A 27,012-nucleotide genomic window follows, 5' to 3' on the forward strand; every position below is an offset into this window, starting at 1 on the left:
AGCCCTACAACCCAGCAATTGCACTACTGGGTATTTACCCCAAAGATAAAAATATAGTGATCTGAAGGGGCACCTGCACCCCAATGTGTATAGCAGTAATGTCCACAACAGATGTCCATTGACAAATGAATGGATAAAGAAGATGTGGTGTATATATATACAATATTACACAGCCATCAAAAAAAGAAATCTTGCCATTTGAATGGTGTGGATGGAATTAGAGGATATTATGATGACATGATAAATCTTGCCATTTGAATGATGTGGATGGAATTAGAGGATATTATGCTAAGCGAAATAAGTCAATCAGAGAAAAACAATTATCATATGATCTCACTGACATGTGGAATATAAGAAACAAACAGAGGATCATAGGGGAAGAGAGGAAAGCCATGTGATGCAATGAGCACTGGGTATTATATAAGACTGATGAATCATAGGCCTGTACCTCTGAAACCAATAATACATTATACGTTAATTGACAGAACTTAAATTAAAAAAACGTTAAAAAAAAGAAAATAGCCATTGAAAAATACATTTTTAAAAATTATGTAGTTTCAAGACATCTATGTAAGTAAGTTGGAAAATCTAGCTAAAAGAATAATTTACCATGGAAATACAGTTTACTAAAATTAACCTCATTAGAAACAGAAATACCAAATAGACCAATTTCCATTTCTCTCTTTTTTATGAGAGAAAATTTAAAACATTCCTAAAAGTCACAAAAGTAAACTTGAATAAATGGAGAAGCACTCCTATTTCTGGAAAGGACAATCAACATAAAGATACCAATTCAACCTAAATTAATTTGTAAATGTAATACAACCCCAACAGAGACACTAGAGCTATGGCTCTAGCACGCGGGCACTCAAGTTCGTACAGAAGCACAGACATGCAGGAACAGCTGGGACGACAATGGAAAACAGCTGGGAGGCGAGGCCTCGCTGAAACACATGGGGCACCCGAAATAACTAACTCAGTGCAGCAAGGGCTCAGGAAGAAGCAAGGAGGAAAAGAACAGAAATTCCTGAGTAGATCAAGGACACAGGGAAATTTAGTTTAGCACAAAGGAGGCACCCTGAATAACGGGGCAAGATGAGTTTTTAGTAACTGGTGCTGGGCCAGTGGGCTAACCCCTTAAGAAGAGATAATACCGGACCCATGGCTCACACGATACCCACAAAAAATCTCCAAATGTATCAGGGGCTAAATGAGAAAGGTGGAACCATACAAATCCTGGAAGGCCCAGGCACACTCCTCTTCCACCTTAGCGTCAGAGTAACGCTTTCCGACCACTTTAAAATCCAGAGGCACTAAAAGATCAATGAAATGACTATCTAAAACTGAAAAAGAAAACTTCTGCATGGCTGGAAAGCATCATAGACACAGTCCAAAGGAGTATGTATCTGCAGCCTGTGATGCAGGTAGAAGGCCAATTAATATTCCTAGTATAAGAAAGACTCTTAAAAATGCAAGGAAAAAGACCAAAAACCTAATTTAAAAACAAGAAAAAAATGTGAATAGAAAATTCACAAAAAAGAGACAAACAGTACTTAAAAATATGACCTCACTGTAATTAGAGAAAATGCACATGAAAGCTACCCTGGGGACTGACATCACCTCCTGTCTTGGCTCAAGTTACCAGCCTGATGAGACTGTCCACGCCCGCCTTCTGACTCGGCACTCCACCTTCTTGGGAGTCCCTGGCAAGAAACAGCTCCCAGGGCAGCCCCGCGGACAACCACAAGCCCCAGCCGGACTCACAGGGCTGCAGCACAGCAAGGAGGAGCTCTGTGAACCCATCACGCTCGGTGCTTTCCCGAACATGCTCAGTTGGCAGGAGGGGCAAGCAAAAAGCAAAGGATCTCTAGAGGGTGCCTGGGTGGCTCAGTCGGTTGGGCGACTGCCTTCGGCTCAGGTCATGATCCTGGAGTCCCAGGATCGAGTCCCGCATCGGGCTCCCTGCTCGGCAGGGAGTCTGCTTCTCCCTCTGACCCTCCCCCTTCTCATGCTCTCTCTCTCTTAAATAAATAAAATCATGGGGCGCCTGGGTGGCTCAGTTGGTTAAGCGACTGCCTTCGGCTCAGGTCATGATCCTGGAGTCCCGGGATCGAGTCCCGCATCGGGCTCCCTGCTCGGCGGGGGGTCTGCTTCTCCCTCTGACCCTCCTCCCTCTCATATGCTCTCTCTCTTTCTCGCTCTCTCAAATACATAAAGAAAATCTTAAAAAAAAAAAAGATCTCTAGAAGTTACCTTCTGTGTGAAAAAGAAAAGAAGGAAACCGAGTAGATACCTACAGGGAGTGGGCGGAAGTGAGGTGGGAAAGGGAGAACCAGGCTTGGGGGTGGGGAAACCAACCCGGAGGGAACCGAACAGAAACAAAGGCGCCTAGAGCGGCAGCCGCACCAGACTGTGCGGGCGCCCCTCCCGGCACCTCCCCGCCGCTGCGCTCCAGCCCCAGCCCGGGTGCCCTCAGCCTGGAGACTTTTCACTGCGGGGTGGGGTGGGGGGCGGGGGTGAGCAATTCTGAACCTACTTTTCGTGCATTCCGTTGTAGTCAAACACTGCGCACAGCGCTGTGCAGGTGGAGAGGCGAGGGGGAGCGCCACCGAAGCCATCGGTGTGAACAGAAACTACACGAGATGCTCGTGGGGGCTGCGTATGCGCCGCCCCCCCCCCTGCCCCCCACTCCCGGCTGTGTCAGCGGGAAGGGTCTAGCAGCAACCACACAGCAGCAGCACCCGGATCTGGGTTTCTAAACTCCTCTAAAAAGAACCAGGGCTCCCTGGAAAACGGCAGCTTCAGGGCTGAGACAGGGAAAGTACAAGATAAGCCCAGAACATCTCACTGTGCAGGAAAGTAAGCAAGTGCCCCAAGAGTAATGGGGTCGAGGGACCACCTGAGGGGGCACGGACTGTATCTGGGACAGCCAGAGGACCAAAATAAGTAGTGTTAGTAAAGGACCATGGTCTATAGTACAAAGTAAGGCTCTACGAACCCACCCTGATCTAAATAACTGAACGAATGAAAGCCCTACATGGGGTGGGGGGAAGGAAAGCACCTCCCAGAAAGCACCAAATAAGAACTGGACAACGAATAATAATGTTAGAAAAATCACAACGTGGCAAACAACTTAGGAACAACCATTTCAGGCAAGACTTGCCAGTGGATGTTACCAGCAGCAGGAGACCCACATCCCCACCAGACACTCCCACTTCCGAGAGCGAAGGGGAGGCTGAGTCCCCGTCACCAGACTCTGTGCTCCACACAGAGGGCACCAGCAAGGACCCACCACTTCCACGGCACCAATTCCCAAAACACATACTCTGAATCTGATCATCAAGAAATGGCACACAAAACCAAACTGAAATTATTCCAAATAATAAATTATTCTAAGAAAAATAAATGGACTGACTCTTTAAAAATGTCAAGGTCATGAGAAACTGAGGAACTGACTCATTAAAGGAAATTAAGGAGATATGACATGGGACCTGGACTGGATCCTGTGTCAGGAAAAACAGTAACTTTTTTTTTCTTTCTATAAAGGAAATTAAAGGGATGACTGGAGAAACAGCAGTAAGGTCTATAATTAAGATCGTGCTACTGTATCAGTATTAATTTCTTAATTCTGATAACTGTATTTGTGGTTTTCTATGAGTATCCTTGTTTTGAGGAAATATACGGTGAAATATTTAAGGGCAAAGGGGCTTCATGTCTGAAATTACTCTCCTTTGGCTCAGAAAAACAATAAAAGAGGGAGAAAGAGAAAGAGAGAGCAGATACGGCACACACTGAGTCTGGGGAATCGGAGCGAGCTGCAGAGGAATTCTTTGTACAGTCATTATTCCAAACGACAACACGGAGCGACAATGGCTATGTGCGTCCCCCTGCTGCGGTAAAGCTCCAAGCAGCCCAAAGCCAGGAGAGGCCAGGTGGCACCCGGGGTGACGGGGCACCGGCCACACTCCCCGCTGCTCTCTATTTACCGATTGAACTGCTGACTCGGTCTCCTTTCTTCTTCCTATTTTTCTTGCTCTTGCCCTTAGGCTGCGGAGAGTCCGCCAGCACCAGCTTGCTGTCCTGAGGGTGCTCGCTGGGGGAGGCAGGCTCTGGGGGGGGCCGGATTCAACCTTTCTTCCTTGACGTGGTTTAGCTGCTTTTTGTTATTGTTGTTACTGTTCACTTTTCTGTCCTCCCTTTTGTGCTCCACCAGGGAAGTGAAGTCAAGCACTTTCGCCTTCGACTCAGTCTGGGGCCGGGGTCTGGGCTGGCCCTCTGAGGCTTTGGGGGGCTCGGCCGGCTTCCTCACCAGCTCGCTGCTGCCCTTGCTGGTCTGTTTGAGCTTCTGCTTGCCATTCCCCTCCTTGTGGTGATGCATTATGTCAAGGAGAAAAGACAGCGGCTCCTGCCGCTTCCCACTGACCTCCTTGGGGAGGAGGAGCTTGGAGTCTCTGGCGTCCATGGGGCCGGCAGCATCCCCGTCAGCCCCCGGCCCTGGCCTGGGTTCCGTGTGGTCCCCATGTCTGGAAGGAGAGTGAGATGAGGTTTCTGGTTCTTCCATTTGCTCTAGTGAGCCATTGTGCATGTTTTCAGAGTTAGGTACAGACTCTGCTGCTGCCTGGAAGTTTCTAGCAAGCATGTCCAACTTGGGACAGTCTTTACTTGGCCTCTCCTTCTTCTTCTTTTTCACGGCCCTCAGCTTCTGAAGCTCTTGAAGCCGCTGAAACTCCTCCTCCTCCTCCTGTCGTCTCTGCTCCTCACGGAGGTGCAGGTGCTCCCGGGCCCTGGCCTCTGCTTCCAGGCGAGCTTTCTCCTCCAGCTGTGATGCGAAAAAAAGAAGCAACGTAAGACAACAGTAAGTGTTCTACATTAAGACATTAAAAAAATAAGTAAATAAAAACAAATCATATAATAAGAACATAAACCCTGAAACAGGTTATAATAAGCCAAACAGCTTAAAACACACCTGACCCAAATTATTTTACTCTCTGAGACGACTATTAGATTTAATCTTTCTACTAAGGTATATACTTATTACTTTATTGGTTGTGGCGGGGGGGAGGGGCAGTGCTTAACAGAATCTTCCTTATAGCCTTTGTCCTAGCGACTAAGTACTTCTTTAAAACAAGGTCAGGGGCGCTGGGGTGGCTCAGCCAGTTCAGCATCCGACTCTTGATCTCGGCTCAGGTCTCAATCTCACAGTCGTGAGGCTCAAGCCCCGCACTAGGAGATATGACATGGGACCTGGACTGGATCCTGCTTAAAAAAATAAATAAAATAAAGCAAGGTCAGAGCAGCTGCTGTGCTAGCCTCCCGTGTGTGGCGGCTGGATGACACGACCAGCCAGTTGCTGGCATGCCACCTCTCCAGGCGAGGCTGGGGCCTTCACGCACACATCGACAAGACACTTCAAAAGTGTGTACTCAAACCCTGCAATGCCTTTTTCCCAGCCTAGCAGACAAACCAAACTCCCAACATACTTTCACCAGCGTGACAGAGCAAGTGGCATATTCTGATACGTTCCACATCACACAGCAAACAGGTACTGGCTACTTCTGCCCTCCAGCTTGGCACGAAGTTAATTTCAGTCCAAGTGAAGACTGGACTTCACTGGTGATGCCTAGTCCAGGAGCCTCCACGGAAACTATTCTTTTTGCTCAGAAAACAAGTGAAGGCTATAAAGAGTTGCCTGACTCTTTGCATCCCTGAGCTCCTCCAGTAAAAGACTTTGGCAAGTACATTTTGCATTTAGAAGTCCTTCCAAAAATAAAACAAAATACAATTAAAAAAACAGAAGTCCTTCCAGGTTTTAATTATTTTTCATAACATTCAGTAAACAATATTTTAAAAAAACAAGTGTCATTTTGAAGAACTTAAATATAAAATTATGTTAAAAATTTAATGGCAGATGTTTTAAAAATTTAACTTAACAATTCAAGTAAAACTTATTCAAAATCCTTGTTCCGTGTGTTCGAAGCGAAGCCTTGGAGGCAGACTCCTGGCGTGGCCCCTGTGTCCAGTGTCTAGTGAGCAGAGTGTCTCCCACAGCACAGGCCGGGAGCAAACCCGCCCCAGAACAGAAGCTACAGGGAACCCACAAGCAGGTATGTGGTGCCTTCCTTTCAACAACCAGCCCATCAACCAGATGCTCTACGAAGACGGGGTGCAGGTTACCGAGCGCATGGGGTGAGTGGGCCCTGACCTAACACCCGAATGGAGAACAGTTCTCACTGCCCCACTCTAGTGGGGCTGGGCAGACCCCTGTCTCCTCAAAGCCCACGATTAGGACCATGAGGTACATGCAGGGCTCCTGGCGGGCGATCCAATCACAACTGTCTCCACGTCGCAAGCAGCTAAAGGTGGAGGCACCGTCCCCTGCCCGCTCTGGGAGTGTCCTCCCGCTCTGTCTCTGCTGGGCCTCGCAGGGCTCTCGCCTCTTCCCTGTCCTGCCGTCAGAGCCCCTGTCACCCCTGCAGGTTCCCCTCTGTGCACAGCCCGGATCTGCCCGCCGTGGCCTGGCTCTTTAGGAAGCTAAAAGCAGGACGGCCGCAGCACAGCGCAGCCCCGGGCGCTGAGGCCCTCCGTGGAGCAGACACTCTCCGTCCCCTCACCTGGAGCCGTAACTTGAAGAGCGCCGTGTCTCACCTGCTGGCGGACAGCCTCTGCATGCTACATCCGCCGCTGGGCCACGCTGCCTAGTCTTGGGAGATGCTTACTTCCGTGCAGCCCACAATGGCTGTCCATCTTACTTTGACCCTTCACACCAGTGCGCGTGCCTGCCCTCTTCTGGGATGGCTCTGCCTGACTCTCCTTTGCCAGTCGGGGGACAAGGAGCGGGGGACAGACATAGTCTGTCCTAAGGATGTCGCTGAGGCAAAGGCCCTGTCCCAGCCTCGTGTCGAAGGAACTTCTTTACCCACAGTGACCCCCTTCTATTCCCTCACTGCCAGGGGCCCCGTCCTCAACCTCCCCGGGACAGAAGCTCTTCTTCCAGACAGAGGTCTGCTGTGGCCCACCCACATGGGGTACAGGGACCCAAAGGCTTGTTTTAGATCCATCAATGAACCCATGACCCAAAAGGGAAAGCTGAGTCCTGAAAACACAACCTGGGGCTTCTGACCAGCTCTGGCTCAGGCCGCAGAGACGGAGACGGTCAGGGGCCCCCGTGGCCGCAGCGCGGGCACGTGGCCCCGAGGCCCGCCGCGGCCCAGCACTGCACCAGCACACGGTTTACCTTCCTCTGCTTGTGTCTGGCTCGCTTGGCGGCTCGAGTGCTGCTCACGGGCTTGGTCTCTGAGCTGTTTATGAACTGTAGCAAGTCTTCCACCCTTCGATGGTCAACGACACTCTCTCTGTCCGAGAGCTGGTCCGCCTTTTTAGGCTGCTCTTCTTTCCTCTTGGTCAGCCGCAAACGAAGCTTCTCCCTCATCTCTGCGTAATTTCTACTTGTCGGCGCAGCTGGAGGCTAAGGCAGTTAAAGGAGAGCATGGCTGAATGAAGCTTCAAGTTTTAATGATGCTGAATATTGCAAATTTCAGAACCTATCTCTAAAGATGAAAGTTTTCTTATTACTCTGGTAACACACTTTCATGGTGAAAAATAAGGAAAACAAACAAGTGGCAGCAACAAGGAAAGCCTGTCCCAGAGTGACCCGAAGATTAGTTCTGGCACCGAGCCCTCAACCTTTACATGTTCACGAAAACTATGGTAAAACATGTACAACTATGTACACAGATGGACGTTTTTAAACCAAAAAATAAATCACACACACGTCTACTCTGTATATATTATAGTGTGATGATCTTTTCGTGTCAATAAATGCGTTTGTACAATCTTTCCATCCCTTTGTGGGTTTCTTGTTCAGTGCCAAAAGGGAAAAAGAAAACTGCCCTCAACCCCACTGCCAACATTTCTTCCTGACACTGGACACGGGTGTGCACACGTCTAGCAAATGCAGACAGAACAAAAGTAGAGAAAGAGCAACGACCAGCCCCATTCCCCAACCCCCTCGCCCGCCCCGGGCACCATGGCCGCCGTCTGCTCCTACGGACCGACCGTTAGGAGTCCCATGGTGCACACCGCGCAGCGAGCACCCCACCGCATGGCCGTGCACGGCCTGGACCCAGCGATTCCCATGGCTGGCTGTTCAGGAGGCCCCCCAGCTCACAAACAAATGCAAACCTGCAGTCACGAAATCCTTGTAGGGAGATCTCCGGGCAGATATTTTCCATTATTTCTTTAGGGTAAGTACAAGACCACACCTTGATTTTTAGCACACCGCGGATGAAGCTCGACACCCCGTATGGTGCACGGCGGGCGCTGCCTGTGCCACGGCCTGGAGGGCCCCCCCCTGCCCCCGGGCACTTACCCCGCCGTGCCCGAAGAACTCGCAGTAGCAGCAGTCACAGTACTTGCCCTCCTTCTGGTTGGTGGAGGTAGACGTGCTGGAGCTGTGCTCAGAACAGCTGTCCTCGTCGGCGCTCTCGTCCCCGTCGTCCTGCTGTGGGTCATACACGCCGTTCTCGCAGCGGTGGCCCTCACAGTCGGGGTCACTGCAGAACCACACACGGGCCGGTTACGCGCAGCCACCCGACCCTGGGAGGCCCGCGGGGAAGGCGCTGTGGGCAGGCGCGCGGGCATGGAGGGAGAGTCTCTCCACCGTCCCTCCCACCGCGTCATGGCTTCAAACGGGCAAATTCAAAGGTAACAAACACTGTCTTTTAAAAACAAACTGTTGAATGCTTGTATGGTTCTTTACTCAACATATAACAAATACAATTTAGAGAATGCCCAGCCCCCGTCCCCCCCACGCTGCCAGTGGCGAGGTGGTGGTCTGTGCACCCCCCCAGGGTGGCCCCGGCCCGAGGACGAGAGGCGCGACCAGCGTCCTCCCCTCGACCCGCGGCCTCTGCCCTTCCCTGGCTTGCTGGGCTGCACGTGGCTCCCCGACTCCGGCACCAGCGGGACCCGGGCTCACCTGCAGACGCTGGGGGGAGCGCTGATGGAGCCGTCAGTTGTGGGGGGCGGGGGGGCTCCCGGAGCAGGACAGAAGCTCTTGCGTGGCTCCACAAACCCGGGGGACGGGGCAGCAGTGTTGGGGAAGGATGGGGCTGCAAGACTTGCGAGGTGGGGCGAGGAGGCCGGGGCGAGCGCGGCAGGGGCGAGGGCGGGAAGCGGCGCCAAGGCCGTGGGGCTGTTCCTCGGGGCGGCCGGCACCGCGTGTCTGTGGTCCTCCTTGTTGACGCCGTGGAACACCTCACCTGCATGCGGAGACGCAGAAGGGTCACTGACGGTGGAGCTGAATTAGTTTTTCACTAGAGCTTCCTCTACCTCTTCACGTGAAGATGTTCAAAGCGACACAAACTTTGAAGGAACAGTACAAAGAACCCCCATATATACCCCTCACCTGGATTCACTGCTATTTAACATTTTGTCACGTTTATTTCTCACACACACACTTTTCTGGCCTAACATCTGGAGGCTGCACTCACCCTAAACACCTCAGCACGAGCCCCTGGGGTCACGACACTTCACTGTGTAACCACATCCGGGACGTGTGCCGTCCACGTAACACTCTTGTCCCACGTGCAACCCCATCCCGTCTCCCATCTCCCCCGCACGGCCTCTGGAGCTTTTCCCCAACCTGGCCTCTTCTAACCCTTTTTCCTTCAGCAACATTGACATCGCCTCAGCTGAGGACAGCTGCCCACCAGTCTGGGCTTACGGCGTTGTCAGAGTTAGTAAAGACGTTTTGGACATGACTCCTGCAAAGGGTATGTTGGATCCTTCCCGCGTGATTGCCTGAGAGGCCCCTCACATGAGTCTGTCCCATGACGGTGAAGCCACATCTGATCAGTGTGCAGGGCGTGATCTGCCAGTCACCTGCGGGTGCTACTCGTTCCCCAAACGGATATCCACTGTTCTCAACGACCCCTGGGGATGCTCACCTGGACTGACGGTCACCCTGCTGGCTGCACAGTGGCCTGCCCTGTCTGGCATGTCTATCACAGAGCAGCTTCCCTACCCCCCATCTCCTTTCCGAACACCCAGGGAATTCTTCTTTTTTTTTTTCTTAAATGTTTTATTTATTCATTCATGAGAGTCAGAGAGAGAGAGAGAGGCAGAGGCAGAGAGAGAAACAGGCTCCCCGCTGAGCAGGGAGCCCAATGTGGGGCTCGATCCCAGGACCCTGAGATCACGACCTGAGCCGAAGGCAGACGCTTAACCATCTGAGCCACCCAGGCACCCCCACCCAAGGGGATTCCTGACTGTGTGTGCTATCGTCCCTCCTGTTACTCTTTCCGATGCTCCAACTGTCCTGACTTTGGCTAGAGAGCGCCCTTACAGCCAGCTCCTGTGTGCCTTTGACCTCTGCTTCCAGACCCCCGCTCCCCGTGCTCATGCCAGCGTGGGGAGCCACACCCCCTGCACACCACAGACGCTAGTGGCAGCAGGGGCTGCACCCCAGGCGGGCCAGCAGCCCCATCGGCTCACTCTCCACCAGGGCCCTGCATTCAGAGGACTAAGGATTCCCCCATGTGCTCCGAGAGCAGTGACCTCTTCCTCTCACAAAGCAACAGGTACCGAGAAATAAGGCAAGCCGGCGTGGCAAAGCCCCAGAGGAAGTTCGTGGGGCAGTGAAACTCGGGCCCGACTCCCAGAGGACGTGCTATCTGTGTGCGAGCATTCTCCAGCGCTGATTACCACACCAGGCCTCCAGCCATGCCAAGGACAAGGTGATCGCAGAGATGCTGAGGAGGAAGCGGCAGACACGCTGAGCAGCCCCGAGGGTTCCCGTCAGCTGGCGGGCCTTACCTATGGAAGGAGGCCTCTTGGACGACACTTTGAACTGGCTGTTGCTGGACTGCACCGTGGTGGCCGTGCAGGACACGGAGGAGGTGGCTGACGACGTGGCCATCACGACTTTGTTCGCTTCCATGAAAGCATCTTGGAAATTATACAAGCATTTCTTTTTTGCGGCGTTTTTTTTCTCCTTGCTCTCGGAAACTGCAGGCGTGTCACCGCTAGACGGAGGTGGAAGGGCTTCGGGTCTCGTTTCTGAGAGTGTTGGTCCTAGTATGTCACTCCCTTCAGAGAAGAATGGGAGAAGTAAGGCTCTAGAAATATGTCGCTCAAACCTAAGGGACGTCAGCTGACTGAACTCCTAACACTGGGGCTGCTACCGAAGCTGGGACTTCACTGGGAGGATGCTAGTCAACCAGTTTTTCTCCAGGAAAAAAATGTATTGAGCACCTACTATGTGCCAATCCCGTGCTAGGTGCTTTCCCAAAGTGATTTTACTTATTGTCTTAAAGCTACTTTCAGAGCTTGGTACTATTAGTCCCATCCTAAAGATAGAGAAACTGAGGCTCAGAGAGGCTAAGCAACTTGCCCAAGGTCACACAGCTAGTAACCCACTCCAAGCACAGATGTCAAGTGTAGCCTGCTTTTCTGAGCACATGCAGGGTGTAGGTGTGGGGCCACCATGGGCTCTAACCATGTGAAGACAGAGAGAAGGGTGCAACCAGCCCCTCTTCAGGTGCACCTTTCCCTGCGCCTGAAATGACAGCTGTACCTGGGCAGCCGAGAGCTGGGAGGAAGGAGCTTGTGAGTGGGGACAGACCCCATGTAAGGTCAGTCCAGCACCAGAAAAGGCACAGAAGTCCCAGCACTGAGGTGGACGGTGGCACGGCTGCAGGGCCCTGCACACTGGGCTGAGGGGCTGCCGCTGTTGTCCGAGCACCACGGGCCGAACACCGAGGCCTGGAGACAAGAGGCTCAGCAGCGCAGGGGCCTGGGGAGATCCACTGTGCGCAGGGCCCCGGACAGCCCGCTGTGCCGGGAGCAGCCTGAGGGTGCCAGCACCTTGCTTTGCTCCGTCCGGGCAGTGGGACTTGGCTGGCGGTGGACGTGGGCGGCTGGGACAGCAGGATGAGGCCGAGGGGCCTCCCGGGAGTGGCGGAGGCGGGGGACCCGACTAGCCTAGGGCTTCTACTGGGGGACCGCGGTAACAGAGACAGCAATCCGCCCAGCTCAGGTCATTTTAAACCTTTAAGAAAGTTTTAACAAGTTCCTTACCAGAAATTGTATCTGGCAAGAAAGTGCCAGGATTCCAGTTCTTATCATTCATCACTTCTGATCCCCAAAGACTTATAAACTTAGAACTATTCCACTCTGGAGTATTCCCAAAACAGCTTGGATAAATATGGTCTTGAAGAGATGCATTGAATACCTGATGCTTATTTGTGTGATTCTGAACAGGTGCTGGCGGTAAAGCCTACAAAAAAAAACGTTCTAATCACATATCAAAATTCATATTGTTTACCTATGTAGTTAAACTACAGACAAGACAACCCATGACTGAAAACCCTGTGGGGCCCCGCTTGCTGCGGGCGGGCGTCCCAGGCTGAATGCGTCTCGCAGAGCACGGACTTGCGAGGCTGTCACACTATGTGTGATCGCTCGCACGTGAACCAGGCGTACATTTTCAAAGCCGCTGATGCTGCAGGGAATCTACCAAACAGACTTGAGACAACTGAGCACCTTACAGCATTCCTCCCTCAGCACAGTCTACGTGTGGCCCGTGTGCGTACAACTCGCTCCCAGGGCTTAGTCTCATCTGACATTCTAAAGATCCCTGCTAAAAAGTCAACTCTGGAATCACTAACAAAAAATGGTAAAGCTCTTAAACTGTGTCTCACACCTGGGCCGAGTGCCGTGCACGTCTAAGGAACTGCGGATTTTACTGGAGCCTGGAAGCAGCCCCTGGGCCCTGCCGGGGCAGACTGCTGTCTGAAGGCAACGAGGGAGGGTGGCTGGGCCCACACATTCATCGAGTGACTAGCTGCTGGCCGCCCCCTGCACACCCCTAGGCATCCTTGGTCCCTCCCTCCTCTCGGCCCACACCCCCCAGCCCCGGCCTCCACCACCTGCACAGACAGGCCCCACGGCTCATACCCGGCCTCCTTCCAGTCCTTTCCCTCACAGCAGCCAGAGTAAGCTTTTGTGAAGGCCAGTAAGAGTGAGTCACTCCCTTGCTTAGGGATGCACCGATGTCTTCCCACCACTCTTAAGATGAAACGGGAAGTCTTTCACATGGCTTGGCCTACCCCTGACCCTCCTGTTCCCCAAGCTTCTGGACACACAGGACTTCCCTTGGTCCTCAAATCCAAGCTCCTTCTTGACCCTGAACTCTCCTTGTGAACATCCTAACCTCAGTCCATAACCTCGGTGACTTACATTCATCCTTTGGGCCTCAGCCTAAATGTCCCTGTCTCAAAGAAGTCATCACTGCCGCTGCCCTCACCATCCAGCACCCAAGACCAATGTGGGCTTTTGCATTCAACACACCTAAAATCCACAATTTTCCCTCTTTGCACTTAACACAGTTATAATTCAAGACTTACTGGTCGCCTGCTAGTTTAAAATCTGCCTTCCCTCAAATGAGTCCTGGCTCTGCTGTCCCCAGCACTTGTTGATGTGGGCACACATCTTCCCCTCCCCAGCAGCACCCACTGCGACAGGCCTCCCCGCGCTGCCCCCTCTCACCCCCGGAGAAGCTACAGGCCTGGTGCGGGGAACAACGCCTGGAAATCTCATCCTTGGGGACACAGAACTGGGCCCCGAGTGCTGTTAAGTCAACTGGGAGAGTTTTGGGAGGATTCCCAAGAGCAGAACCCTAAGAGGCTGGCTGGGGCAGAGGTCGGGGAGGAAGGGGGATGGCGCCATGGACAGCTGTACCACAGCCAGACAGGCTGCAGGACCCGAATCAGAGGCCTCGCTGCCCGGCCTCTGCCTGGAGGGGAGAGGCCAGCACAGGAAGCAGTCAGCCAGGGCCTGAGAGACGGGAGGCAGTGGCAGGGGAGCAAGCGGGGTCCGGGGCCATCAGGACAATCGCTGGGACTACTGGAGGAGACTGAAGCCACAGTCCCTGGGAGGTGTGGCCAGTGACAAAGCGGGACGTGAACACCAGTCCTGTTCTCAGCCTTTGGGACGCACAGCCTGATGGGTTTGGACGCTAGCTCCCCCTTTTACTAGCTGTGTGACCTCAGGCAAATTACTCAATCTTTTTGTGCTTTAGTTTTCTCATCTGTAACTTGGAAATACGTATCTCCAGGGGTTGTGGTTAAGAATTAAACTGGACAATGGGTTCAAGTGTGCAGCACAGTGAGGGCTGAGGTGGACCGTCACCACTTTGTAAGGCTGGTCCCGAGACACACGGCAACCCCGCCCCGCCCGTCCTGGGTGCAGAGAGGAAGCAGGGTCACTCCGCTCGGGCAGCTCAGCACACTTGCTGGCCTCAACGGGCTCAGGGAGGCGGAGGGTGAGAACGGCGTGGACACGCAGGCTATGAGACAGGAACTAACAGAGGTCTGTGCGGCCAGGATCGAGGCAGGAGCCTAATCGAGTTGTTCTGGCAGGGGAGCCCCAGGGCAAAGAGTGAGGAAACCAAAAAACCGTATTTCTACAGACACCAGTTTCCACAAGGTAGTGATCAACGAAGAGCTGCTATTGCTGCGGAGCAGTGGATGGGAAGTGACAACAAGCAGAAGGGATTCTCAGCGTCGGAGACCTTCCGCTGAGGGCAGAGACACCCGGCAGGCAGAAACCAGCCTCGAGGGCCTCGCACAGCTGAAGCGCAGCGGGCTCCGAAGCGCCTCGCTGCTTCCTGAGGCCCTCCCAACTCACGGCTGCCAGCTGACTGCCCTCAGCTCCAGGGAGCCTGGCTGAGAGCCGGGACCCGCCACCCACATGCGTCCAGAGAGCTTGTGCGTACCCCCCCAAGCCCAACCCGGCGTCACCTCCTCTGCAAAGCCCCCCGACAGGCTCTGTCGGCCGCCCTCCCTCCTCAGTGTGACCTCCCTACTCTGCAGCGCCAGTTGCTACGAGGGCACACCGTGGTGTTCTCAGGCTCTGACTTGATTAGACTGCGAGAGCCCTAAAAACAGGGACCAAGGCTCCCTGGTTTGTATTTTGCTAGCATGTAGCACAGGGCCTGGCACATACCGGATGTTCAATAAAGGCTGAACAGACTTAGCTTAGAGGGATGAGGGAACACAGCTATAAAGCGGTGATACTGAAAACGTAACTTAAATTCACTTAACACACTTCCTCAGAAGCCCACATTCTCAGAACAGGAGGTCCAGCTATAGAGACCAAGGGAGCAGCGGGTCCGTAACAAACAAGGGGCGTTTATGTGAAAGCTTTCCCACAAGATGGCTACTCGACTCAACTGGTGTGGGCTTCCTTGAGAAAAATAAAGGCCTCTGTCAACAAGACCATTCTGGGCCACGCCTCACAAGTGATTCAGGCGTAGAATTAGTCTCTCAACATGTGGACAAGGCTGTTGAGTTAGAACAGATTTATTTCACTCTACACAAATCCACACGGGTTCACGTCATAGAAGTTTTGAATGGTTCTCCGCTTTGAGACAGAAGTGATTCACAGGAAAGTAAAAGTTTTGCTCTAAAGGAGAGCTCGGACAGATACACACTAATGGACGCCTTCTGAACACCTTCGGCGTCTATGCCGCAGCCAGGAGAGCCAGGCTCCACCGCACACCACCACCTCCACCCCGGACACTGTGAACACGGCTGCCAAACACAGCCAAGTGGGCAAAAGACCGAGTCACTGCACGCACGTGTGAGGGGGGCTGCCAACGGGCACGTCCCACGCAACGGGAAGCTGGATGAGTGACTACTCTGTTTCTTCCGACGTTCCTCAATACTCCTGCCAGAGACAGTAAATAGGCAAAAGCACCGCGGCTGTCTCGGTCTTGCTGTTTCTCAGGCCAGAAGAACGGAAACGGCCTCCAAAACAAGATACAGACTTAAGATCAGTGTGACCCCAACTGTGGTCTGTTTCTGTCCCTGTTTCCCACGGAGCTTTCTTCTCCCTCCAATTCCAGACTGAACTGAGACTTGCCCCCATGTCTGACTTCATCACTTCTGCAGTGGCTGGGCCTCAATCACCCCATGAGGGAGGGGACAGAGCCACACGGGAGCCACTCTGCCGGCTCTACTCATCCTGAACGCACTGAGGGCCAGGGTGTGGTGACCATTTTCAGCTACTCCTCATGCTCCCAGTGGAGAGTTCAAGACATCTCTCCACCTTCATTACTAGGCCCTTTGCTAGCGTGATGACTGCTTCAGAACTTGGTTTCCACATGGAAACACAGCACCTGGGGCTGGAAGCCTTGGGCTTCTGAACCTGGCCCTGCAGTCGTGGCCCTCCACTCCTGGGTCATGTGGGTCAGTGGCTGGGAACGTGCCCTGTGAAGGAGCAGGGGGTGGGGGCGCAGCCTGCCAGCTCATGTATACTCTTCCCTCTGAGGCTGTGCGGTCCCCCTCTGCTTGGGCTCTGTCCAGGAAGGAGGACATGACACTCTAGATCCCAGAGAAACAGCACCAAACACCTTTGTAACAAGGTGCTGAGCCCTAGCGAAAGCTAGGGAAATCTTTCACAGAACTGATCAGAACATGGTGAGAAAAACAGGGCCAGGTGGAGGTGTGGGGAAGGGAGGACTGCCCTAAAGATGCACACACCATCGTCACAGTGATGGGGGGCAGATCCGTGGTCCCTCCGGAGACTGTCAGGAGGAGTTCAAGGGTCCCAGGTGGGATAGCACCACCCTGGTACTTCAGCCCCTACTTAGGGCTTTGTGGTTCTCACAGAGTAAGATGAACAAAACATGACCTCGTGAAAAATAACCGTACATCCAAGGAAACAACACACTCACAGGGGCAACAACAACAACAAAAAAACATTCAATTCCTCAAGGTTTCATTCAAACAGAGAACTATGTGTAAAATGCTTAAAGAAAGAAAAGATGAAAGAAAATGTGATCAAGGAACAAGAGAACACAAAAAGTTGCTAATATACATTAAAAATAAATTAATTAAAGCTTATAAATACGAATCACAGCTGGAATTAAAAAGTCAAACTTAAGTGGCATGTGAGACACATCAAAGTCGCTTAACTGGAAGGCTGATGCAAAAGGGGCTCTCTGGACAGACCAAGGGGCGAGGGGCGAGAAGACAGGCTCAGGATGCAGAGCAGGGCAGGCAGGATGGCTGCGAGCAGACAGCATCACAGTAGAAGAGAGGAACGAAGATAAAAGGGCTCAGCATCATCAGACAGGGATTTAAAATGACGAAGATGATGAGGGCTCCATTTGAAAAAGCACACAATGGGGGCGCCTGGGCAGCTCACTCGGTTGAGCATCTGACTCTTGGTTTCAGCTCAGGTCATGATCTCCAGGTAGTGGGATCGGGCCCTGCGTTGGGCTCCACGCTCAGCAGGGAGGCTGCTTGGGATTCTCTCTCCCTCTCTCTCTGCCTCTCCCCTGCTCTCTCTCTGTAAAATGAATAAATAAAATCTTTAAAAACCAGCACACAATGTGCAAGAACAAACAGGTAATGTGAGCAGTGAGATGGACTCTCTAAGAAAGAATAAAGAAAGTTAGAGATAAAAACACTCATTAAGAGAAACAAAGAGCACTTTTGATGAACTAATCATCAGTGGATGGGGCAGGGAGAATCAGTGAGCATCAAGACATGTCAAAAGAAACTCCTCAAACTGAAATGCAAAGAGAAATGAGAATTTAAGGAAAAAAACACCCAAAACTAAAAAACCACCACCACGGACACAAAATAGGACAAAACATCCAAGAGGTATGGGACAATTTCAAAAGATAGTAACAGGAATTGGAATACCAGAAGGAGAAGAAAGAGAAAAGAAAGAAGAAATATTTGAAGGAATATTGGCTGAGAACTTTCCAAAATTAATGACAGACACCAAACTACAGATCCAGGAAGCTCAGAGAATACCAAAAGGTAAAAAACACTCCCAAATCTACACTTAGGCATTTCATAAAAAAAATGCAGGAAACCAAAGACAGAAAACAAAACAAAAACAAAAAAACCTTGAAAGCAGCCTTGGGGAAGGGGGGGAGAGGGGAGGAAGGGGAGGGTAGCCCTGAAGAATTAGAGAGGACATCTGGTCAGAAACCAGGCAACTAAGATAATAGTGGAGGGAAATTTGTTTACAGTGTTTAAAGAAAAAAACCCCACCAACCTAGAATTCTGCATCCAGTGCAATTATCCTTCAAAGGTGAAGGAGAAATAAAGACCTCCTCAGACAAACACACACCGAGGGAACTCCTCCCCAGCAGACCTGCCCTGCAAGAAATATGCGGATGTTTTCTTTAGACAGTGGGAAAATGACAGAGGTCAGAAACCTGGATCTGCATGAAAAAAGGAAGGGCGATGGGGGCGGAATGAATGCGAGTCACGTGGACTTATTCCTGACTACTACTAGACCCACAGGATAACTGTGTGCGGTACGAGCAGTAACAAGGTACTGGGGCCACTAATGAACAGACACAGGAGAAGAGCAGCAGCAAGGTCACACGCTGTGAAAAGGTACCCACACTAACACGGAGCAGAACACTGTTACCTGAAGGGGGACTCAGATTAGTTAAAATGCATATTCTAATGCAACTGTTTAAAGTATAACCAATATGCTAAAGACAGGAGATAAAACAGAATCAGAAAACGCTTGATTAAAAGTGGAGAAGGCAGAAAAAGGAAGCCTCTGGTAATGAAGAGAAAACAGAACAAAGGTTATTATTAACCTAAACACATCAAAAATCACTTTAAATGTGGCTAGTCTAAATATAAAAATGAAGACAGAAATTGATATTAGAGTAAGGGGCGCCTGGGGTGGCTCAGTCAGTGAAGCGTCTGCCTTCAGCTCAGGTCATGATCCCAGGGTCCTGGGATCGAGCCCTGCATTGGGCTCCCTGCTCCGCAGGACGCCTGCTTCTCCTTCTCCCACTCCCCCTGCTTGTGTTCCCTCTCTCGCTGTGTCTCTCTCTGTCAAATAAATAAATAAAAATCTTAAAAAAAACAAAAACAAAAACCCACGCCCCACCTAGAGGTGTCTACAAGAAACCTACCAGGAGTATAAAGACCCCTTTAAGTTAAAAGTAAAGAGATGGAAAAAGAGATGTGGTTCTAGTGCTAACGAAAAGCTGGAGCAGCTGTATTAATTTCAGACACATCAGACCTCAGAGCAAGGAAGATTATCGGCGATAAAGAAGGGCATTCCATAATGACAGAAGGGTCAATTCCCCAGGAATGCATAACAATCCTAAACATGTAAGCACCGAACAACACGGTGCCAAACTACGTGAGACAAAAACTGACAGGACTGCAGGAGGAGGAGGAGAGTCTGCTGTTGAAGCTGGGGTCCCCGACACCCCTCTGTCAGGAGCGGGCAGATCCAGCAGCAGGTCAGGAAGGACATCGCTGGACTCAGCAGCACCGTCAGTCACCTGCACATGGTGTTTGAGTACAGCCCGCTTCATCCAGCAACAGCAGAACACGCACGTTCTCAAGCTCACCTGGCGCACTCACCAAGACAGACCCCGTTCTGGCCACGAAGCACACGAACACATCCAAAAGAACAAAAGTCACACAATGTCTGCTCTCAGACCACAGTGGAATTACAGTAGACATCAGTAACAAAAAGACAGCTGGGAAATCCCCAAATATTTGCAAATAAAATTCCTCGCCATAAGTTTTAATTTTTGTCTAGCATCTCATTACTGTATGTCTCTCCTGTAACTATTTTTAACTTTCAAATAACTTGTATCTCAACATATAAATTAAATGTATCACTGGTACAAAGACATTTGAAAACAAAAACGGTCTTCAAGTTATTCTAAGTTCAAAAAAATTTTTTTCTATACTATTCATCCCAAGCATTTTAAGTAGTAAATATTTACCCACAATGGCCAGAGTATGAATTAAAAGAATTAGAACTACAATGACATACAGTCCTAAAGGCAACAAATGCCACCTCACCAGAGCAAAAATCCCTGAACACAAACACGGAAGCAGCCGAGCTCCACGTGCACAGCTGCCCTCGGCGTCCAGCACCCAGCTGTGCCTCCCAGCCACATGTGGGGGATCCCACTGAACAAGCCGGCTCTGACATAACTGAAGACAAGTGTGTGCGTTCTCTAGAAGGGGCTTCTACCAACTCCTATGGAGCTGTGAACACACCACGCATCAGGTACACCACGTACTCACAGTATGCAACTAAGGCAAACTAACTCAAGTAACACAAACTAATTTTGGAAGACCTGGCGAGTAACAGTGCAAGCTTGTCTAGAGAAACAAACATTTTTATACCAGATTCAAATGAAGTATTTTGCCAAATGCATCTCATTTTTCTAAATAAATGTGGCATCTAGCTAATGTATTTTAAATGCATCAGTGGGGTGCCGGGGTGGCTCTGTCAGTTAAGTGTCTGCCTTTGGTTCAAGTCATGATCCCAGGGTCCTGGGACCGAGTCCAGCACTGGGCTCCCTGCCCAGCGGGGAGCCTGCTTCTGCCTCTGCTCTTCCCCCCTGCTCTCTCTCTCTCTCGCAAAAATAAATAAAATCTTAAAAAATAAAATAAAATAAATGCATCAGTGAACAGTCCTGACATCAACAGCAAAGTCACTGAAATAAAAGCTCACTAGCTTGTTCTCTGCAATTGCCTTTCTACCCATGAATCCTCCACATCTATCTACTGGATTAAAGTTTAGAAGGTATTAAATACATAGATTTTATATACAGATGATACTCCCTCAAAATATTTTTCTTCTCCTTTACCCTTTTATGGACTACCTATAATGCCCTGAGAAAAGGCCAAATGTCGGCGGGGGGTGGGGGGGTGGGGGGTGGAAATCAGCTTTTAACTGCAGTGTCCCAACAGTCTTTTGTAATAATCAATTTCACTACTTTACTTAAAGATGCTTAGGAACTGATTCTTGAATAGTTTCTACCAGCAAGGCATTATAACAACATTCTCTACTCTCTCCTAGAGGTGGCTCCCAGGGAGGAAAAAGCAGTTGTATTCAGAATGGACAGCTTCCCTACCCGTACATTCACCCAGAGGGAAAGAGGCTATAGAGACCAGGCAGACCACGAAGATAGCCTGGCTTTGAATACACACTGGAAAAACGCTATTTCAAATCACTCTATTAATAAAGCCATCATTAAATGTCCAAACTGAGCGATATTCAATCTAATAAAATTTAAGCATAAATGTGGGCAGTTTCCAAGTACTTATTGCAATAGAACATGACAAACTGATTCTATTCTATTCTAAATCAGTGGTTAGATGCCCCTCCCCAGCAAATAAACAACAAAGCCCACTGATGGGCTATATACACCTCACTTCACAGCAAACGCCCCTTGGGGAAAGAAAATGTTCCTGTAGTCTGAAAAAGCCCCTTTCATCCCATGTCCTCCTCCCAGCTGAGAATCACTTTTATTTTAAATAATAAATCTGTAGAGTTTGGGGAAAACTAAAAATTTCACTGCATAGTTTAAGCTACGAAAATATAAGTATGGGGTTCTCTGAGAAGAACTACATAAAAAGCAAACCTTTTCTACATGCTCACTTCTCTGAACAGACTGGTCTAGGAGGCCCTTTCCTTTGTGCCTGGCAGCCGCCTCCCAACAGCCTGCACGGCGTTGCGGCCTTCTCTCCGTTACGCTTAGGATTCCTCCTTTCAGCCTGTGCATTTCGGCGAGCCCTTCGTTTTCGTGCTTAGAGAGTGTAATCATTTCAGACACTATAGAGCCCAGCGAGTATCAGAGGACTCGTGCTGTACTCTCCACATTTTACCCAGGCAACATTAAGAAAAAGAGCCAGGCCCCAGGAGGCTGTGAGGAAAGAAGGGAACTGGTGTCTGGGTGAGCAGAAGGGCTGGGTGTGCAGTTCCCCAACTACAACCCGTTACACCATCACTTGGAAAACTCTTTATGTTCTAGCTAATTCTGAAGGAGTAAACCATGACTTCCGTGATTGTTTTTACAGCTGTGAAGGTTCAAAATTCTGAGAGCTTAAGATTACGGTAAAAGGAGACATTTGCAGACCTTCCTATCAAGAGTAGACTTGGTCCTATCCAAGTTGCCAATTTATGGATTTTTGTTTGTTACAACATGCACTTCTTGTAAGATCTTAGTGACAGGTGAGCTTCCAGGCCTTCTCTGCCCTGACTTACCTTACTGTGTGTGAAGGGGGGCGCCGTATACAGGGTGGGGTGGATGAGAGGGCGGGGTAGGTGTGGGACCGCGTGCAGAGGCACGTGTCCATGGATGTGAGGGTAAAGATGCAAAGCAGGGTGGGTGGGCTTCTCTGGGCTCAGGAACTGATGGCCCGGGGGAAGGGCTCCCGCGGTCATTGCTGATGCCGTGAGTCCGGAAGCTTCCTGTTTACAAACATGACATTCACAAGTGTTCGGAGCTTGTTCAGGCTAAAAGAAGAGAAAAAAGAAAAAGTACCTGCTTATTTAGTGAAACAAAGAATGGTGTGAATTAAACTAAAGTCAGTCACATTCTGCTGAGCAGTTACGTGGCCACTACAAAGAGGACAGGGCTCATGGGACACCTCGAGTTGTCCAGAGCCCTCCCTGTAAAGTACAGAAGGGACTCCAGGAGCCTGGGACAGAGACAAGAGATGCACACCTCGCTCCCCGGCCAGGTGTCTACTGAGGTGGCAGCCACACCCATCTGTGCCTGTGCCTGTCTATGCAGGGACAAGGGGACTGGCAAGGGTGGCCGAGGGGAGGGGGGAGCCGGGCCAAGGAGGACGGAGCTCTGGTGCAGGCTCTGCGGGGTCACGCAGCTCATGAGTGGTTACATGGAGATGCTGTGAGAGGCACCAGAGACGGGACTCATCGAGGGTGACATGAAGCAGTCAGTGGCTCCTCTCCCTCAAAACAAGGGTAAAACTGAAAGCAACTGTAAAAGCAACCATTTGAGGATCTGAAAATCAATCAAAGGGAAAAAGCAAATCAAGAAGTATTTATTCATGCCAATCTGCCAGAATATCAGGCAAGAGCAGAGGGGGCCTGGCCTTCCTGCCTGGGACTCTTCCCAGTCCCAACTCCTAGCAGCCCTAAAAACAAACTAAAACAGTATGGAGGTTCCTCAAAATGTTGGAAATAGAGCTACCCTACGACCCAGCAATTGCACTCCTGGGTATTTACCCCAAAGATACAAACGTAGTGATCCGAAGGGGTACGTGCACCCCGATGTTTATAGTGGCAATGTCCACAATAGCCAAACTGTGGAAAGAGCCAAGATGTCCATCAACAGATGAATGGATAAAGAAAAGAAGATATGGTGTGTATACACACACACACACACACACACTGGCATATTATGCAGCCATCAAAAAAAAGAAATCTTGCCATTCGCAACGACGTGGATGGAACTAGAGGGTATTATGCTAAGCGAAATAAGTTAGAGAAAGACAAGTATCATATGACCTCACCGATATGAGGAATTTGAGAAACACAACAGGATCATAGGGGAAGGGAGGGAATAATGAAACAAGATGAAACCAGAGAGGGAGACAAACCGTAAGAGACTCTTAATCTCAGGAAACAAACTGAGGGTTGCTGGAGGGGAGGGGGGTGGGAGGGATGGGGTGGCCGTGTGATGGACACTGGGGAGGGTATGTGCTATGATGAGCGCTGTGAAGTGTGTAAAACTGATGAATCACAGACCTGTACCCCTGAAACAAATAATACATTATATGTTAATAATAATAAAAAAGAAATACCATGGCACACACACACACACACAGAACAAACCACCACAAAACCCCAAACTAAAAAGACCAAAGAACAGCAGAATTTAAATGGTGCACTGAAAATTTTAATACAAAATAAAGGAGTAGGGGTGCCTGGGTGGCTCGGTCGTTAAGCGTCTGCCTTCGGCTCAGGTCATGATCCCAGGGTCCTGGGATCGAGCCCCACGTCCGGTTCCCTGCTCCACAGGGAGCCTGCTTCTCCCTCTCCCTTTGCCTCTCCCCCTGCTTGTGCTCTTTCTCGCTATCTCTGTCACCATCTGTCTCTATCAAATAAATAAATAAAATCTTTAAAAAAAAATAAAGGAGTAAAGGAGGAACAGAGGAACAAAAACCATGAGACCTATGGAAATAGAGAGCAAAGTGCCAGTTGCACATACCATAGCGATCATTACATTAAACCACAAATGAAGCCCTCCAGAGAAAAGGCAGAGATCGATCGACGAGACACAAATACGAGACCCAACTAAAGGATTCAAAGACTAATCTTAAATTCAAAGACACAAAGAGGCTGAAATTCAAAGGATGAAAAAATAGATAACATGCATACAGTAATCCTAAGGCAGCAGGAGCGACTCTGTACACGGGATGAAATACTCTTTCTGGATGAGAAGAGCTAGCGGAGAAGCATCTCCTAACGACAGAAGAGTCAATACTTATCAAGAAGGGGTAACAATAACACACACATACACCTTCAACAACACCGTCCCAAACACATGAATCGAAATCTGGCTGATCTGAAAAGGGAACACACAGTTCAGCAGTGATATGTGAAGACTTCAGTATGTCCCTCAGTCATTTTTAGAACCAGACAGAAAATCAGGAAGGATCCAGAGACCTGGAATGATGCTATAAATTTGACCAAACTTTCATTCACAGGACACTCCATCTAACAAGAGCAGAACACAAATTATTTTCAAGTATATATAGAACATTATCTAGGACAGACCAGATGTTAGGCCACAAAACAGGTCTCAGTAAATTCAGAAGTTCTAAAATCCATAATCTAAGCTTAGATTCAACAAGCTAGAAAGGGAAGAACAAACCAAACCCAAAGTCTATGGAAAGAAATAATGAAGATCAGAATAGAAATCAAAGAAATAAAGAGAGAAACAGAGAAAAAATTAACAAAACCCATTTTTTTCTTTTACAAAAATGGACAATTCTTTAGCTAGACTGAGGGTTTAAAAAAAAGTAGACAAAATTACCCAAGTCAGGAATCAACATCACTCCAGACCCTGCAGAATTAAAAGAATCATAAAAGAATACAATAAACAATCCCATGCCATCAAATAAAAAATGTAGATGAAATGGGGGAAAACACATAAAATTTTTAAATTCAAGAAGAAATAGAAAATCTGAATAAACCTGTAACAAGTAAACAAAATTTCAATTAGTAATTCTGTATCTTCCCACAAGAAAAGACCAGGCCCATGGATTTCACTGGTAAATTCTATCAACTACTAAAGAAATCTCCATTTTAGACAAATTTTTTCAGAAAAGAGAGGCAGAATTAACACTTCCCAACTCATTCTACGAGGCCAGTATTACCCTGATATCGAAGCCACAGACTCTGCAAGCATGGATAACTACAGAACAGTATCTTTTATTAACATGGATGCAAAAATCCTAACCAAAGGTTGCAACCAATCCGGCAACATATCAAAAGAAAAAAAAACTTTATACACCATGACCAAATAGGATTTATCCCAGGACCACAAGGTTGGTTTAACATCCAAGAATCAGGGGCACCAGGGTGGCTGAGCAAGTTAAGCATCCAACTCTTGATCTCAGCTCAGGTCTTGATCTCAGTGTCGTGAGTTCAAGCCCTGAACTGGGCTCCACGCTGGGCATGGAGTCAACTTAAAAAAAAAAAAAAAAAAATCCAAGAATCACTTGATGCAACACACTATAGTAAAAGAATGAAGGATGAGAACCACAGGAACATTTTAATAGACACAGAAAAGGCATTTGGAGAACCCAATACACGTTCATGATAAAACTCTGAGGAAATGAGTTGACAGGATTTACTTCCTCAGTGTGGTTAAGACCATCCATGGCAAACATGCATCATCCTATTCACAGACTGAATGCTTCCCTCCTGGGACCAGGAGCAAGGCAAAGATGGGTGCTTGTATTGCTTCTCCGCAGTGCTGTGCTGGAGGTTCTAGCTAGCTCAGGCAGGCAAGAGTAAGACATTAAAAATATCCAGGTTGAGAAGGAAAAAGTAACACTGTCTTTATTCACAAACAACATGATCTTGCATGTAGAAAATCCAAAGGACTCGAACCAAAAAAAAAAGGGAGGGGTGGGGGAGACACCAAAGAACAAACAAGTTTAAGCTGCAGAACATAAGACAAATATTTGAAAATCAACTGTATTTCTATATATTACCAACAATCAATTGAAAACTGAAATTAGAAAATATCATTTACTACGGAATTAAAAACATCTAATACTTAAGAATGAATTTAAGAAGAAGCAGAAGAATCTGCTTTTCCCTTTCCCTCTGCTGCTCCCCCCTGCTTGTGCTGTCTCTCTCTCAAATAAATAAAATCTTAAAAAAAAAAAAAAGAATTTAGGAAATATGTTCAAGACCTACTGGCTAGAAATTTTTTTAACTGCTGAAAGAAATTAATGATGATTAAAATGGAAAGATACAGCACATTCCTAGGCTGACAGATTCAGTTTTGTTAAGACAGTATTTTCCCCAAACTGATCTACATCATCCCACAAAGAAAAGAGTAGGCCCAGAGGAGTTTGCTGGTGAATTCTATCAAGTAAATTCAAGAAATATAATCTCTATCAAAATCCAGGCAGGCTTTTTTGTAGAACAAGCTGATTCTAAAACTTACATGGACACACAAAGGACTTTGAAAAGCCTGCATAATTTTCAATAAGGCCCACCAAGCTGGGGGGCAGACCCTACCTGCTGTCCAAACTTACTACAGAGCAGGTCACGTACACTATGGGAAAGGACCCAGGCCAAATGAGCAGAGTGCAAAGTGCAGACAATAAACACTTGCATTTAGAGCTCTGTGATTTTCAACAAACGGCTGATGCAATTCAGTAGGAAAAGAGAGGGTCTTGTCAACAAATGGTGCTGGGACAACTGGACGTCTTTTGTAAAAAGATGACTATAGACCCTCACGTCACACCATGGGCAAAAACTGAGTCAAAAGAACCACACCTCAAGTGAGAGCTAAAGTTGTAAATCTTGTAGAAGAAAACAGAGTTTTCTTGGATATGACATCAAAAGCACGATTCATAAAAGGAAAAACCGAGGAACTAGAATTCACCAGAATTAAGAACTTTTGCTTTTCAAAAAAATACCATAAAAAACCTAACAAACAGG

General features: G+C 49.1%; 1 protein-coding gene across 1 annotated transcript in view; it reads right to left on the bottom strand.

Moving 5' to 3' along the window:
• FAM193A (family with sequence similarity 193 member A) overlaps nucleotides 1-27,012 on the bottom strand; it is a 104,842-nt gene that overhangs the window by 21,453 nt on the left and 56,377 nt on the right. The window contains 8 exon segments of the mRNA XM_021677715.2: nucleotides 3,987-4,116; nucleotides 4,118-4,819; nucleotides 7,235-7,465; nucleotides 8,369-8,552; nucleotides 8,978-9,260; nucleotides 10,816-11,088; nucleotides 12,079-12,277; nucleotides 22,066-22,317. Coding sequence (XP_021533390.2) covers nucleotides 3,987-4,116; nucleotides 4,118-4,819; nucleotides 7,235-7,465; nucleotides 8,369-8,552; nucleotides 8,978-9,260; nucleotides 10,816-11,088; nucleotides 12,079-12,277; nucleotides 22,066-22,317 — 2,254 coding nt within the window.

This window comes from Neomonachus schauinslandi, chromosome 2, assembly GCF_002201575.2.
Source record: "Neomonachus schauinslandi chromosome 2, ASM220157v2, whole genome shotgun sequence".
Classification (NCBI taxonomy): Eukaryota; Metazoa; Chordata; class Mammalia; order Carnivora; family Phocidae; genus Neomonachus; species Neomonachus schauinslandi.